Source organism: Halictus rubicundus, chromosome 16 (genome assembly GCF_050948215.1).
Source record: "Halictus rubicundus isolate RS-2024b chromosome 16, iyHalRubi1_principal, whole genome shotgun sequence".
Lineage (NCBI taxonomy): Eukaryota > Metazoa > Arthropoda > Insecta > Hymenoptera > Halictidae > Halictus > Halictus rubicundus.
In genome coordinates this window covers 8,360,785-8,378,342 of record NC_135164.1, presented here as the reverse complement: position 1 = coordinate 8,378,342, position 17,558 = coordinate 8,360,785, and the positions used below count along the sequence as shown (strand labels likewise).

General features: G+C 41.5%; 1 protein-coding gene across 4 annotated transcripts in view; it reads left to right on the top strand.

Moving 5' to 3' along the window:
• The window catches only part of Smash (smallish), a 196,766-nt gene that overhangs the window by 172,618 nt on the left and 6,590 nt on the right, over positions 1-17,558 (top strand). For 3 of the 4 annotated variants that reach the window (XM_076802191.1, XM_076802192.1, XM_076802190.1), the window contains 5 exons: positions 891-1,898; positions 11,294-11,611; positions 13,427-13,654; positions 15,534-15,895; positions 16,850-17,222. In XM_076802191.1, coding sequence (XP_076658306.1) covers positions 891-1,898; positions 11,294-11,611; positions 13,427-13,654; positions 15,534-15,895; positions 16,850-17,222 — 2,289 coding nt within the window. The remainder of the gene's footprint in view (positions 1-890; positions 1,899-11,293; positions 11,612-13,426; positions 13,655-15,533; positions 15,896-16,849; positions 17,223-17,558) is intronic. The other variant, XM_076802193.1, reaches the window with a different exon arrangement.

Sequence of the window (17,558 nt, the reverse complement as noted above, 5' to 3'; positions counted from 1 at the left end):
AACAAGTGAATACGGTGCAAATTGTGCCATGATTGGTGTCATTTCAATCAGAAAAATGTCACAAGCAAATTGGTAATCAACTTCGAAGACATTCGATCGAAACAAATCTATCTAGACACTCGTGCAGTATGTTCAAGGTGGCTGCAAGATTTGTAAAAACATATTTTCAAAATTTCAATATCCTAAATCTAGTTTAAATTCAAAGTAGTTATATCAGACATTGATTTACGGAAGGCTCACATGTTTACGTGTCGATGTATGTTTTCATTCATGAAGAACAGTCATTGCGCGAAGTTCATTCCAATATTTCAAGAATTTCATATCACATTCTGATTTCGAGTGTTTTAGGACAGGTCCTTAAATATACAGGCTGGTCCAGCTAACTTGTACACCCTGAGTATCTTCAGATTAGGTTCGAAGAAGCAAATATTGTAAGGTAACATTTTCCGAACTCTCAAGGTCACACAATGTTCTTTTGATATTCTTACGTAACAGCCAAAGCCAAACAAAATTCAATGATCTGTACTATAATATCGCGATCTTCGCGTAACCTCGAGAAATAAAAATCGATGACCTCGAACCGCAGAGAATGTGACCTTGAGAATAACTTTAATCATGTTTTCCCTTGAGATGTTACATTACCCTTGAAATCTTGGAAGTTGTGTCCTCGAGAAAACTGTTGTGTTTACAGAAAATTGATCACCGTGAACCCAGTCACGTTTTCCCATGATCAACGACGAACAAGATACTCGGTGTACTCAAGTTAGACTGCGCCACTCTGTGTATTCGGATCAGCAACCGTTAAACGATGACACTAAATCTATTTAAGTAGTTCGGTTAAGGGACGTCAGAGGCGATTCGATCTATCCAATAACTGTTTGGTTCTCTAGGGTACTGCTGACACTTCTGGGGAACTATCGACTAACAAATCACAATCGCAAGCTCACACAGAGGTTACTAACTCTCGCACACTTCGCTCCTGTCCCGCTACGTGTCGCCCGATCGTATACCAAAGTCCCAAAGTACCCCCGCGAAGAACACCCCCGGAGACCCCTCCCAAGCCAAAGTCATCAGCACCCAAAGAGCTCACCGATGCCAAGGCCGAATCTCAGCCAACCAAAGAAACGAACGCATCGTCGATTTCCAAGCTCCTCGCGGAGGAGCAAGATTGCGTTATCGACGAGACGAGCGAAAGTATTTCGAAAGCGGACTCTGCAAAGGTCCCTGGTTCATTGTCGGCGTCGTTGGATTCGATGAAAGAGAGCTGTCCTGTGTCGGCCGGCAGGACAGTCACAGTTCCAACGACCCTGCAGTTAGAGTCCAACGCTACCTCAGCCTTCTCTTCCGCGAAGGAAGCCACGAAGACCACGCCGGTCACATCACCGCGGTCGACATCCAAGATCCCTACTCCGTTCCCTCGAAAGACAACCAGCAGCAAATCGTCGCCAACGAGTTCCACGTCCTCTCTGAGCCCGCCCGTCTCACCTTCTTCACCGAAACCGCCGTCAATCAAGTCGAGAACGTCGAACGCCAAGAGTCCATGCGGTCAGGTGTGTTCGCCACAGTTCCCAAAAGCCTCGGAGATACCTGTTCCCGTTAGTTCGAATGGCACGGCGTCGGCCAATATTCCATCCGGCTCCTGCATACCGGTTCCAAGCTCCTCCAGTCTAGAACAATCGTCCGTGTCCTTCGCGAAACACGTTCCATCCTCCCTTTCGTCCAGCACGAAACACCAGGTGACGGTGGGTGAAGAGACACTGGCTGCCGATAGACGTCGAACGGTGGTGGAAATTTGCGAAAAGGTGGTGGTACCTCAGGGCAAGACACCTACGACACCTCCAGTGACACCGTTCATCACCGTGGATCGCGTGGCGCACAACCAGAGCCCAGCGACCGAGGTTAGGACCGAACAGCAATCTAACTGTCCCTCGAGAAAGTCTTAAACCACGCGGGCAGTGATATTCGCCTTTAGGCTGTCTTCGCGTAGCGCGTTGTCTCTCGGCCCTTTTGTTAGACCTAGCTTCGTCTAACATCCATTAGAAGTTGTACATAAGAATGGGCTTGGAACGGGCGCCCAGGTGGTGGGAAACGCTCGGTCGATCAAACGGTCCTGCAAAAGTCTGCGAACAGTTCAAAAACAATCCTGAATTGGACCTCAGTTGGACGTTATTCTCCGATCATCTTCCCTTAAGGGGGCCGGCACGGTTTGAAATCCATATACGTATGCAGGGGTCAAAATCTAGACAAACTGCCGCTTCAATATTACAATGAGCAGTTTAGAAGTGGTCAATTGCGTTTCCTAAAAGTCCAATCTACGTCTGTATGGAGCCCAAATTGCGAATTTCTACCTCATCGTGGAGTAATTTGTAATATTCGGCAGAAAATTCGAATTCTGAAGCAAGTATCGCGTCACAAGATGGCTGCCGCTGAAAGATTCTCTCGAAAAAAATCGAAAAAAAGGCTCCATACAGACTTAGCAAAGACATGTACAAACACGGTGGTGTGCATTTTTAATTGATTACTTACTTATTTAAGATGTAAAATGTCTAGAAAAAAGGCACAGGATAACATAGCGTGACAGTCAAGGCCAAATGCCTGCCGGCCCCCTTAAGCTACCATAGTTGAAAGCTGAACATTTCGCCAAATCCACTTGACATAGAAATTGAAGATGTCGAGCAGAACACGGCTAGTGGCCCAATGAGGACGCGTAGACCCAACTCAACAGAAAGACTACAGTAAAGTCTTGATCTAAGCCGAACGGTGCTACACGATCTTAGTCGGTTCGCATATCCCCTCCACTGGGAAACTTCTTTATTTTTCATTATTTCTTTATTTCACCAACATATTTGCGGCATTGTTCAGATTAAAATGACATTGAACACGATATAATTTGAACTGCATTTAGTGGTTTAATTGACGGTATGTTACACGCGCTGTCCTTTTCTACGTTCGGCGCGGTCGACAAGAAACTAGTCCTACACGATCTATGTCACAGCACGGATTGTAGATCAAGACTTCACTGTACCATGAATTTGTATCGTTAAATATTTAGGAGTATGAGTTATGTTCGCTTGCGTTGTGACAATTTCTATGTATTGGAATTCGAAAAAGTCTTTTGTTTGTTCGCACCTGTGCCATGGTAGCAGCTATTTTCCATCAACGGCTACAGACTGGATGAAACGATCCTGGAAAATGATTTTCGCATCTCGAGTTCGATCAAGAAACCGAATCCCGCCACTTAGGACACCCAGATAATATAACCCGTCTTCGCCTGTCGCTTCCACACATATTTATTATCTTCCATTACGCACAAGTCTCGCTGGAAACGAAGGCGTGAGACCATAGCTAACGATGTAAATAGACGACGCAGGAGCAAAACGTATATAATAACCCCCAGTATCGAGTAGAATTAGATCAGGTAGCCGGAAACACGTACTAGCCGAAGGTAAAAAACGGTACCGATTCGAGTAAAGTCAATAATCATGATGACTAGCGCGAAACTCGATGGCCTAATCGACCAGGGGACACACATCTTCGATCTTACGCGGTCTATTCGAGGAGTTCCCTTGAACGTGGATTAGGACAACAATTTTTCCGTAATCACTTTTCTTCTTTTCTAGAAGCACAAACACATCGAACACTCGGCACAACTTTGATGCTCTTACACCTACATGGCGTAGGCTAAATAACAGAAACAATTATTTTAAAAAAGTATACAAATTTTAGAAAAATCAGTAAAAATTTCAAAGTACCAGCGCCGAAACTTTGTATAATTATTCCAGGTGGCGTACCATTAATCTGTAAATTCCAAATGAAAAATTGTTGTCTGAATTTGAGTTGAGGAAACCGTGTGACATGCTGCGCAAGCGATCGATCACTGCCTAACGTAAAAATCGCGGACGACATTGTGATAAGATGAATGTGCAAAAAAAAAAAAGCAAAAAGAACAAGATAAAGGCCATAAAGAAGAGAATTCGATCGTACCATCGCAGTCAGGAATACTCGAAGCTGAAAACTTCATTTTAGATTAACTCGTAACCGATCTTGACGCGACTCGTCGACACTCGCGCGCGCGGATAACGATCGATTCTAGTACTCGGGAGTTATGCGATTAATGGAACATATAAAATTCACCGGGCAGAGAAGTTTATCGTGTCGCGTTGCCGTCGTGACCGCCAATAGAATTCGGGTTTCGCCGACAAAGGGATTTTCGAAGCTACAGCGAAACGGGTTCGGCGATTTGCTGAAAGTATCGAACAAATCGGCGATTTTCTATTATCGGGCGAAACGATACGAAACGAAACATCGTACACGACTGATTTGTGCTTCGAGCAATCTCGATTTCGGACTCGCCGGACACGTAGCCAGTGTATGTGTAATCGAACGTTAGGTTAAAATCGCATACGCGCACGAAACTACATCGTCGAACGTTTCTGCCGAAATTTTCAATTCTCAACGCAACGATTTTACCACTGTCTTCGTCGTCGTCGTCGTCGTCGTCGTCGTGAATTGTTCGAGACAAGAATGGAAAATCTGCTGACTATATTCGAAACGTCTGATCATAAATAAAGGGGAAATAGTATAAATTTTCAAATTGTATTTCAATGATTTGTCTTCCATCGAGACGATCTCACGAATTCGTTCATTTTCCAAGAGTTGTACGAAAGGGGGGTATATAATATTTAATTCTTTTTAATAGCCACGTGGAAGATATAAGCATCACGACACACTGTTACACACGATGTTAAATATCGCCGAGGATATATGATTTATTTTTCATGCTGACAGCTCGGGACAAATATAAGAAAGTCGACGAAATAAGTTCGAATGATTCCTGGAAATCGAACCGTTCGTTTATTAATAATCTCTGATCGATTTCTCGGGATCGACGCGCAAACACGAAAATCGTCTTATCGTTTCCACGATGCGTGTCGTCTTCAAACAGCAGCTCGAAGTACGACACAGTTCGTCAAACAGCAGCAAACACGGCCGACGTGTCGTCCCCGTGACCCGTGGATCAGAGGTCGATCGGGAGGACGATTAATTATTAAAGAACTCGTATCTAGTCCGTCGCGATGGAAGTGCCCTGAATTGTTACGATCGCTCGCTGCATTGTCTCGAGTTCTCGTAGTGATTTCGTGATCCGTACGTCGCGTCGACGAGGTAAGAACCGTATGGTTTGCCCGAGAAATTTAACGTTGATCGTTGAGAGAGTTTATTAATCGAATGTTCAAGTCCTACGACCCCGTGTGACCTCCCTTTTGATTATTAACCAGGAGTGCAATTAATATCGAATAGTCGACGACCTGTAGTTCATCCTTCGTCGCTTTTTGTAGTGGAATGACCGTTTTTGATCGTACAGGATATCAAGTACGACAACGATTAAATTTATGCAATAATTTGTTGGAAAGAAGTGGCCGAAAATGGTCCACTGTTTGTACTTGCAAATTTTTTACACCTTGAAGCACAGTTTTCCAATTTGTACACTTCTCGAGAAAAAACCAAAATGACTGAAATGATAAAAATAAAATAAAAATGGTAGAGTCACAAAAAAAAAAATTGCACGAAGCAAGCAAAAACATCTTAGCGTCCAGGTTTATTGTTGTACCTACGACTAGACGTTTTCGAAAAATATGACGGTTCGAATATGGGCGATTTTTCGAAAGTCGGAAAGTTGGAATATTTTTTAGAGCCACTGTGTCGAAATCTATCGTCCGGATAACTGTGAAACAAGAAACATTCGTTTATCTATTCTCCCGGCAAATATAACTCTTGGCAGAGTACGTAGCATTTACTCCATCGTACTATACATATAGCTTGTTTGAGGTAGCTACGTCGGCAACCATCATCGTGCAAACTCAAGCAAACTAAGCTCTCTTCCGCTGCAAGGAGGTAAGCCGGCGCTTTCAACTGCTCGAATTAGAGATAATCCCTAGATTCCAGTGTTTTCCCAACGATTGTTAGCTTATCGTCGGCGGAATTCGCCCTCGAACCAGGATTTTTATTTGTGCATGGCAGCAGAACCCACTTAGTACCGAAAACCTGCTCTCCAAACTGTTTATAATTGCACAGATTTTGTGTTTCTGAATATGTTGTTCCTTCAGTGTTGAAATACTTTCTGGTATTCACTGTATATTATATACAATTAACGTGGAAGTTGTGTCGCTTATGTGTTATCCACAATTTCATCTAAAAAATAACTATAAACTATATATGTGTTCAACGTTCTGTATCGTGAATTTTTTAATTTGGTTTATTGCTTCGGGTGAAAAACGCGGTGTCAAATTGAAAGAAATTAACGTTATTCGTATTCAATGCACCTCTCATTAATGTTCAACGATACTCTAACCACCCAATTACAGTGAAACAAAAGTACAGTAAAGTCTTGATCTAAGCCGAACGGAGCTACGCGATCTTAGTCGGTTCGCCTATCCCCTCCACTGGGGAGTATTCCCCATATAACAAATAGTAGTCCTACACGATCTATGTCACAGCACGGACCCGAGGATTGGTCTTAGATCAAGACTTTACTATGTATGTTCGACATGTTCGATTTATTCAATTTGAAACAGTTGAAAATGATTGGCAGAGATTGATAGTTTTTGACTTGTAACAAACAAAGATTGTCACAGGATTGAACGATTGCACGATGTCGTAACTGATTTATTTTACGTTAATCAATGTTAAAAGGAAAAAGAAACGTAGAGCTTCAGACCGATTGTAGAACACGTGCGCAATAAATGTTTATTTCCGAGATACAATTCTGGCTAAAACATAAGCGACAGGATTTACGCAACAGTCCAATAATTCTCTTTTGAAATTTGGAAAGTCGTCATCTAAAATAGCGTTCGTACGTTCCGTAGAGTTTGGTGTGCAATTCACACAGCGCGACACAGCCAACCGGTTACTTAAGAAGTCGTTAGTCGTGTTATTTTCACCCGCACATTGTTGTATGGTAATTAAGCGCACAACTGTTATTAACGCACGTCGTGTAGACACGTGAAGAGACAAGCTTGATGACGGCTCGGCAACTTCCGGTGACATAAATGTAACCCGACACATCGCGCCGCGATAAAAATGTCATCGCGGTCCTTATTACTTCCTCTGCGAAACTTTTCGGATCGCGATGTTTGATTTTGCAATCGGATTTTTTTCTCGCATTTCCCAACATTACACATTCTCACAGAGGGAGACTAAATATTTACTTCCACAAAATCCAATTTATCAAGATTTGAGTTGTTTTCCTTATTGTTCGAAAATTATTTTCATCTCAATAACTTTAGTGTTACAGGTGCTATTATTTTTATAATAGCAGTACATAGGAGCAGTATAATAGGAGTACTGTATTCACGTGACACTAGCAATGTTTTCAATGAAACGTGAATGTTATAAATTCTGTTTTGCAACTACAGTGTACTGTGTTTTCCATGTTGAATTAATATCAACGAATCTCGAAGTACTTAATGTAATCTTCGATCTTTGCACTCAACAATAACATCAATTGGAGGAATTATCTATCGAACAATGTTATAAAAGGATGTACACGTTTCTTGCGATAGAGCCATAGTAATCTCTTGAACATAAACAAAACTTTCAATATCTTTACAACTTCATACTCATCGAGCAGACGATTACAAAAATCCAATAATTCAGATAATACGCTCGAGCTGTCGGAAATTTATTCCCTTTGTTGATTTTACGATTGTCTTAGTTAGAAGCGAGACTCGACGGAATTAACATTTTATTGATTGTAGGTTTTTGCGGCATCGCTAGAAGTACGGAATAACGAATTCAAATAACCGCTCAACGTAAAGCAAGCAAATTACATAATTCCGTTTTCGTTTGTGGATCTTCATGCAAACTTCGTGTGCCTTCGATCTTGTTAGAAATCGGGATTAACAATAGTGATATATTCAAGAAGCACGTGTACTGACGAAACTCGAAAGTTCACTTTCTTCTTTTTTACTTTCAAGTTCTGTGCCACGGGCAACTTTCCTCGGATCTTTATCTGTACTCTGACAGAAGCTGTAATTCATAAAAACGTTTAGAAAATCCTCAGACTAATTAAGAAAAAAAATTAATATGGAAGATTGTCGTGCTGTTTACAAAATTCGTACAACACTTTGATTTCGTATTATCTACGTGTTACGTGTGACACGGTTATTTCACCGGGGGTTAAAAAACGATATATTTCATCACTTATGCTTACAGTAAACGAATCTATGAAAATTCGAATTTGCATAAACATTCGCAAGTCGTAAATCTACGTTTATTCAGCTTTTTGTTCTCACGTGGTAGTCGCGTAGCTGTGACAATACGTGTGACAAATACATGCAGCCTTGCCCGCAGGGGCGTGGCTTCATGCTCGCAGGGGCGTGGCTTCGCGCCCGTCGTTTCGAAAACCGATGCCCGTGCGGGCAAACGCTGAGCAGCTCTGTTATAAATGCAAACGAATTTCTTGATCTTCTAAGATATCCGTATTATAAACGTTTAATTAACGCGAGACTTCTCAGTTGGTTTGTTTCTATGTATATTACGTGTTACACGTGAGAAATAAGTAGATGATCGCTCGCAGTTCCATTAATTACGAAATTGTACATACAAGCGAAACTGGAGCAGTTTGCCAATTCAGTTCCCGACGCACCCGTGGATCTAGATAAACGCTATCATTATTACCAAAAGATCTTATCTCTGTTTGCTCGCACTTTCGTCAGTAGACGGCAATAGCACATGAGATCATATTTGTGCGAAAGCTTGCGACACGAAGTGCAAGTGCTTCGTTTCTCTGGTGCATACGCTTATTTCGTGGCAAAGAGTGGTTACAAATAATACGATTGTTCATTAAACGAACTGTTAGTGTTGGGCATTGTTTGAGTGCAAGTATCAGATTTACATTTTATACGTATACCGTGGATCCGAAAAGTATTTAAATTCAAAAATTCCACAATTCCTATAAGTGCGGTTTCAAATAATATAATTTGATATCCCCCGTTAAGAAAAACAGTTTGTGAGTACTTTAAAGTGATAGGGTGCGCATCTAAATTGTTTAATCATTGAGAAAATATCTACGTTGCAATTTGCCTCTTAGGTAGATTAAATCTCAATTACCTACTTAAAACCGCAATCTATTCACGGTATCTTAAAGAGATTAATGTTATCTCAACAAATTTCTGTTCTCCTTCATGCCAGTTCAGATCAAGATTCAAACTAATTAGATCACATTATAGATACACTCAAATTAATATCAGTTCAAGGTATACTTTTCCTTCTTGCGAAAAATCTGTGTGAAAGGATTGTATGTACAATTTATTTACTTTTTCTCTTAACAAATTTGTTCACGTGACACAGGACACGTTTTTTCGGTCGAAGTTTGTCAGTGTTATGAACAAATGTTTCGTTTCGTGTGTTCCACACAGATTGTGCAAAAAGATTTATGGCGGCGGTCATGCATGAACGCAGGTGCATCGATGTCTATCGAAAACATGGTGAACATAATAAAAAAAAAAAACAATAGACAAGCTGAAAGAGTCCCGGTAGAATGCAAAATAATCTTCCATCCGAAACCGCAGTTGCCACTCAAGTTGTTATTCGAAATCCAGTGTTTCTCAAGCTTCGTTCCGTTACAGTTATCTCTCCCTTTACATCTCCCTAATTTAATGTATGTTGATTTCAATCGTTATTTTCTGCTCCGACAGAATACTATCGTTCACGTTGGGATAATGAAGTGTGCATGGGAATGCGTGATTATTGTTGTGCCGCACAAAACGCTTTTGTTGTTGTCCGCAATGCATGAGAGTGCGCCATCATCACGTTACTCGGAAAAGAGTATTGTTATGGACGAACTGATTTCCAAAAATTTAGTGTTATTTAGTGTTTCGATGTGTATAACCATAGCAATACATCTTTCGTAAAATTAATTCTATCGGAATATTTTCCGCACATCAACAATAGCCGCTGAAAGCAGTATTTGTTGTACTTAAAAATCCACAAAATGGAATTAACATAAATTACATCCAGGCACAAATAATTTTAACTGTGGTGTGAATATTTCTCGACAAAAGAAGACAGCTGTTTTAAACAATACAGTCACCTAACTCGTAGAAGCTTCAAAAGTTTTCACAAAATTAATTTATTGTCGCACTGCCGATCTCGCATAACAAATGTGAATGTGTGAACATTGTTGCGTCCACATGTGAGTCAACGAACTCAAGCCGATTCGCAGCCTAATTTCAATATATTAATTTAAGCAACTGCTTTACAATTGCATGCTTCAAACATAGTAAAGAAATGTAACCGACTCCTTGTGACCGACAATATCGAATATATAACGTTTCAATTAATAACAATTTTCCCGGCTTGCCATTTTCTCTTTTTATTGGCAATTCACAAGTCCGCATACATAAAACGAAAATTCTGATAGATGAAATACTTGATTATCAATTTTCAGAAATTTGAACAATTTATTTGGAACATTTGATATTTTCGAATATTTTCAGAGAAAATCAGAAACATTTGCCTTTCAGTCTCAAATATTTACAAGTATAGTCAATTTGAGGCAATTTATACGCCGAACGCTACACTGTAAATTACTCGAGTACAGATCATGCAATTATCAAATAAGGGAAAAGAAAAGAAGGCTGAACGAAAGGTGAGATCGAACAGAAGTAACGAGCAATATTATCTACGCTAGCTAGCAGTTCAGCAAAGCCCGTCTCCATCATGTCGCATCCTTTTTACAGCGCGCAGAGCCGGGAAAATACGTTGCTCAAAACAATTAAAGAAGCAGCAGCTGCCGGCTCTGTTCACACGGCATAAAATTTCTGGATGCAATCGTCGTTTCATTTTCATCGGGTGGTTGCTTTGAATTCACTTTGAATTCGCTTTCAATTCGCTTTAATTCGCTTTGAATTCGAGTGATTCCATTTAACTTGAACCTTTCAATTTGTTCGTACAATTAGTTCCGGTAGATAAATAGGAAAACTGCTACAGCTTTCTTCGCGGATAATTATTAGGGGGACAATTAATGTTCGAACGTTTCCGTGGTAAAAGTCCCTCAGTTTTCGACCCGATCGGTTTCGGGACGGTGTTGTCGGGCACAAAGGGTCGCAATTAGCGGAAGGTCGATCACGACCGTGGCCCCGGTCAAGTTTGAGAAACCCTGGCCAGAGCTGGCAAAGCACGACTGTGTCGATTTGCATAGAATGTGGCGTTGCAAAATTCGTGGCGGTGCCTAGCCGCAAGCCCAGTTCCGTACGGCATGGCAGAAGCAATAACGCGGTGCTCGTCTCTACAGGAACCGATCGTTATCGAGAAAGCGGACGAAGAGGAGGCAGCGACGATTTGCCAGCCGAGCCCGCCTTTGCCAGTCGAACACGAAGAGCACGAGGAAAAGGAAGCGGCGATGAACGGGAAGATGATCGAGGCTTTCGAGCCACCGCCGCGAAAGTTGATCGAGGAGTCAATCGACGCGCACGACGCACCTGAGACCACCGAGGCCGCGAACATCATCCCTGCGCCTGAACGACCGACGACCTTGACCTTCGCCAACCAAGAAATCGGCGCGCTGGACACCATCGGCATCCTCAGCCCGATGTCCCCCATCTCCAAGCAGGTAACCGATCGTCTTTTTCACTTCGAACCCCTTTCCTCCATTTATAACCTCGAAATTTCTTTTTAACACCAAACCTACCACGGTCAAATGACCGGTTTTCCATTTCGCAATTATTGAAATTGTAAAAATCTTTTTTATGGGAAATCCCTTTTTATGTCTTCTCCCTTCTATAAGACGTTTCAATTTTATATGTTTCGTGCTTGGCAGGTTTAGTGTTAACGCAAGGCTCCGATGCTTTTGACGATTTCGTAGCAACCCTCTACCTTTCTTCCGCGTATCTTTCAATTTATTTCTCTGAGATCTGCGTTGATCATTTCATTCGATCCAGGAAATAATTTCAACCTTTTGTTGAAACTCTTCGGGTTTGACATTATCTACGCTTGTGTGTATGATGGAAATTGCTTTAATTATTCACTTGCATGCATGCTAATTCTCAGAACAGACAGAATGAATCGCACAAAAATAAGAAAATGGCGTTGCCCTGAAAGCCAATACTAAAAATGACTAATTTGTATTACAAGATTGAGTGAAATTTAAATTATCTGCAATTTTTATATCAACATGAATAAAGGTATTTATTCAGAGATCAGCGATGGAAGCATCTTTGGAATTTCGATAATTGTACTAAAGAAATCTAAAATTGGTTATGAATGACTTCTAACTCTGAAATATGATAACAATTCAGTTTCCTAATTTTTAACGACACGGATTTCGTCGTTTTGTTATTGGCGCCAGTAATTAGTGGTTACGACACCTCTACGAGCATTTTTCCGTAACCGACTCGTCCGACTGTCTGTCTTTATCTTTTGTTTGACCGGTATCATTGTGTACTCAACTTTTTTCCAAATAGAATCGTTCATTGGCGTGGTTTCAAAACTGTGATAGCGAGTGTATAAAAGTGGGTTACACAACAGCCCAATATGAACTAACAAATGACTTTTCGACTAGTCAGATTTTTCTGTCTACGTGTAAAGAAACTCGGTTGCGTAACACTGTGTACACAATCCTGTTTCGTTTGTACTTTTGTAAAATACAGTCGTGAAATTGAACACGGAAAGTTTTTGTTTTCTTTAATAATCAGGCAGGCTACAGGTATCTGATTTCTACTAATTAAACTTCCTTTGAGAACTTCGTCTAGTGAAAGTGCAAAGCATTGTTCTGCAGTTAATAAGGTTTGCATGAAAAGCAATTTAATTAATTTAATAAGATCTGCCGAGTAGAAACCTTCAGACTTGAAACAAAGGCCGATCTATACACTCGTAGGAAATGAGACTGCTTTTTTGGAAACGTTTTTGCCCTAACAAGCTAATTTTTATTATACTCAATAAAAATGTATAAGTATCCTGTATTATTAGCAACTGTAATAATTATTTTTATTCTATCAACGACTGCAACATTATTTTTGCCTCATTCAAATTTCGGAGGAACTCTTGCCACCAAATTCTTGATCCTAAAAATCCAGTATACAAAAAAATATATAATTGGCTCTTATTGTAAGTAGATTAATATCTCAATTGCCTGCTTAAAAAAAAGTAATCTATTCAAATTTCGTCGTTCAAAAATCGTAACTCTCCATTCTCTTTCACGTTACTTCATGTTACGATGCATTCAACCCGATTAGATCACTTTACAGGTATTCTAAATACTCTGTGGATATCTGTGCAGTTTAATAAAAAACTGACTGTAGTCCGTAAATGTTGTTACCTGTAATGAAAAGAGACTGTAGCAGCCTATATTGGCAACAGCGTGCTTATCTCCCTCTCCATTTAATTAAGACCACTAGAATTCGAACTAATTGGTTTTCTTCTATTACAGATCTTGCCGCTGAACCTCTCCAGCGACGAAGAGATTGTGACTGGTCTGGCATTTCCCCTTGGACCACCTACCAGTGTAGAACCTCCAAAGGAGAAACCACCGCCGCCACCCGTAGATGTCAGTGACGAAGAGAGTCTCCCGATAGAGCCCCTGAAGAGATTAAACTCCACCCGCAGGATCAAGAAAGAATTGCGCACGAGGCGTTCCGATTTCCTTGGAATCGAAGGGGTGAGTCCACTAAAACGTAACCCTTAACTGGTGCAACGTTCACTCGGATCACGAAGTATCACACTGTGACATCTCTAAAATTTTCTATGCACTTTCTGAAACACCTCCAAGCATATCACTTAAGAACAAATAATCCAAATTTTCCAAAGAAGTTAAACAAATTCAATATTTGTAATTATCGTCTAATGCATCAGCGAAAGTTATTACGCTTCATATACTAATGCTAAGTTGACAGAACACCTTTTTCTTAAAGCTCAATAAAACTTAACCTAATAGACTGAGTCATTGAAAAAAATGTCCCATTGTTTCTAGAGACTGTTTAGAGACTGTTATTTTCTTTCCGAATTGTATTAGTATTCCTTCTAAAGCGTGGTTGATCAAGTGTTGAGAAAATAATCTGAAAAATAGTATAATAACCTAGTAATAGCTAAAATAATTTACTGACCTTATAAAACCTAAAATAAATAAACCTGATAACCTAAAATAATTTATTTGGCAAAGTGCTTCATGTCCAGAATTCTCATCGACAATTTTAGATTGTTCTGATACTTTTTGTAGCTTGTTCAATACCCCGGTAAAATTGTTTGAACATATTACAACTGTGGAAGGTAGAAAAATGACGAGGCAAATATTTTGAGCACGCAAATGCACGGTTTTATGTAAGGATTTTTCGACTGATGTGTGGTTGCGCGTGTAAATTTACATTCGAACTTTTCCGCTGTAAAAGTCGGCATTCTTTTCCGCGTGTGTCTCTTCGCTTGTCGTTTCTTCTCACGCGTTTCCACCACTTCGACAAACTTTCACTTGTTTCCGGAAGCCAATCTGCTCCACAGTAATGTACTCCACGTTGGTACACCCGCGTTTAGTGTTGCGAAAGATGGTATCGTCGCCGTAACATCGTTTAATGATATTAATTGGAGCTCGTGAATGGATTTACGTAACGCACAATAACAGTCGTGCACGTTCGAATGAATGACAGAATGAAATTCACAACTGGGTTAGTTGGCTAGGATACCTTGACAAGCGGAAACTACTTTTACAGTACGTCTATCGTCGCGTTTACTAAAACCGACTATTTCACATTAGTTTATAAAAATAAGATTCTGTCTATCCCTAACATTTATTTTTTAAATATACCCACAGTAATAAAGTTGAATAATTCAACAACACGGGTCGTGTTATGTTTACACTCCTCGGCGTCCGAGGCCTCAGAGTATACTCCGCTGTAGTGGGGATAATTCCGCGACGTTTATCATGTAGGCCTTGACGACATATATAAAGAAATCACTGTACCCCGCGAGGCTCGAGAGGCCTCAGTCGCCGAGGAGTGTAAACCATAACTCGGGTCAGGTTTATCGGTGCGAGATCGCTACTAATCCAATAACAAAACCACTTGATTTTTCATTATTTTTTTATGGGACTTTCACCAACATGTTCGTGGGATTTTCGTAACGATCTTTTCTACATTCGACAGTGAATCAAAGAATATTAACCCTTAGCACTCGAGTGGTGACTCTGAAGCACCACTAGAAATTGTTGTGGCATTTCAAAGAAATTACAAAATATATTACAAAATATTTGTTACATTACAAAATTTGTATTTAATAGATTGCTAAACATTTAAATATTACACGTGGAAATCAGTTTCGTATGAATAAAATGAAAATATTCTAAGACGGAAGAAAAGTTGAGTTTTAGAATGAACATAGCGCCGAGTGCAAAGGGTTAACTTCTAGGCGAAAATTGTCCCAGGCTAGTCCCGTGTTTTGGACAATTATCGAGTAGACACTGTACTCACCGCGACCATCGATTCTTTGCGGTTGAGAAACCGAATTCCCGTGTGCTCAGAATTTTCAATTAATCAATCCTCGTGTTCCAGGTGAACGACGACGATCTGGAACGGGAGCTAACCCTGACGAAGCCGCCAGATATGGCGGCGATCCTCGCCGAGGAGAGACGCATCGAACAGCTTCATCGTCGCTCGTACGACACCGACAGCAACTACGAGCAGGACTCCAGCCACGAGAGAGACTCCGGGGTCGAGTTGGGTCACGCAGAGGACTGGGCCAAGCAACCGGTCAGCCCTGACATGTCCCAGCACAGTCGTCAAAGCAGCGAGCCATTCGGTGCCAGCGTGACCTCGTCCGAGGAGGACGAGATCTCGAAGAAAGAACGGGAGATCATCGAGGTCCTCGAGAAAGAGGAGCAGTGGCGGTACGGGAACAATTGCGAGATGAACAGGTAGGAATTCACCGTGACAATTTCACTGATCAATGGAGGGGCTAAGGGTCCTATCTTAATCGGTTCGGTTCGGCTCGGCTCGACGTCGCTTCTCCTTTCGGACCGGCTGGTACACACAATTTCTTCTTCAGTATACTATCGGGGATTAGTGCGATGCGGTGTTCTCTCGTCTCTCGAAATTTCGTTGTTTGGGCTTTCTTTCTGGTTTCTTATTTATACGGTGTGTCGAAGGTATCTGTGTTTCACATTTATTTACACGGTGTGCTGCTCCTCTGAACCCTTTCGTAGCAACACCCGCTCGAGCGTTCTTTGACGAAGACACGTTTCTCTGTTTGCAATATCCGTGGGCACGACTAGAGGAACAAGGGTGACGGTTTTCTTTTTTCTTTTTCTTTTTTTTTTTTTGGTCTTTTGGAAGCTCATAAGCCTGTGTGTCGATAACGGCAAGTTTAGTTGTGTTCCGATCACGATTTGGTCACAGGAAGTGGCGACGACGCGTCCAAAGCTGTGCTTTTAATACTACTACTGTGTGTTCAATTCTCGGGTCAGTAGAGCTCTCGGATTCTAGATTGACGCGTTCCACTATTCCGACGGCACACATCTACTATCTCTAAGCGTGTTTTGTATGTATATAAATATATCTATATAAAGTTATGTTGAATCTGTATGGCGAGATCAATGTACAAAAAAAAACGGTTATGAATAAAATAAATACACTTTTACTTAAAAAAAAAAAAATAAATAAAAACACTGATGGTCCTTTCCTACCGCTTCTACTATCACTGTCGCTATTCACTGCGTTCACTCCTCTGGTATCGGTCGCGGCTACCTTTTCATTCATCGGCATGCTAGCCTCTGTACATAGAGAACAAACAAACAAACGAACAAACAAACAAACAAACGAAACAGTAAGCCCGTTAAGTCGAGTAATCGAGACCATTCATGACAAAACAGTGACTTGGGAGAGAAATTGGCGCACAAGCTGCGCAAGCTGGAAGAGGAGAAGATGCAGCTGGAGCGGGAACGGGCCCAGGAAGCGGTCCTTCGACGGCAGGAGGAGACCATGCGAAAGAACGAGGACAACATTCGCAAGCAGGAGGAGGCGTTGCGAAAGCAGCAAGAGGAAACCGCGAGGCAGCAGGAAGCGGCGCGTGCCGAGACCGAGGCGAAACGCGCGGAGGAGAAGAGGCAAGAGGAGGAGCTTAGGGCGCGGGCGGAACAACTCAGGATCCAAAATGAAATCGAGGAGGAGAGACGGGCGGCCGATGCTCGACGGAAAGAAGAGAAACGCATCAGGGCTATGGAGAGCCAAATCCGAGAGCAGGAGGTCAGTTACGCTTCTTTTGTCGATTGCTTGCTTGCGATTCGTTTCTTTTCAAGTACCGTATTCTCCCTTTGTGCGCGCAACGACCAGCGAAGATGTATTGTTCGTCCGCCGGACGATGGCTAGGCAGTGTCGCCAGATCAACATTTGTCTCCCACTATACCTTCCCTCCCCCCCTCTACGACGCCATTACCCCATTTCGTCTCTTTTGTACTCTTCGTGACACACAAGAAGTATCGCGGAACGACGTGGCATAGGGGTCAAAGGGGGTTTGACGTCACACACGTTAATTAGGCTAGAACCGTAAAAGCGCGTGGAATGATCTTCTTATGAGATACG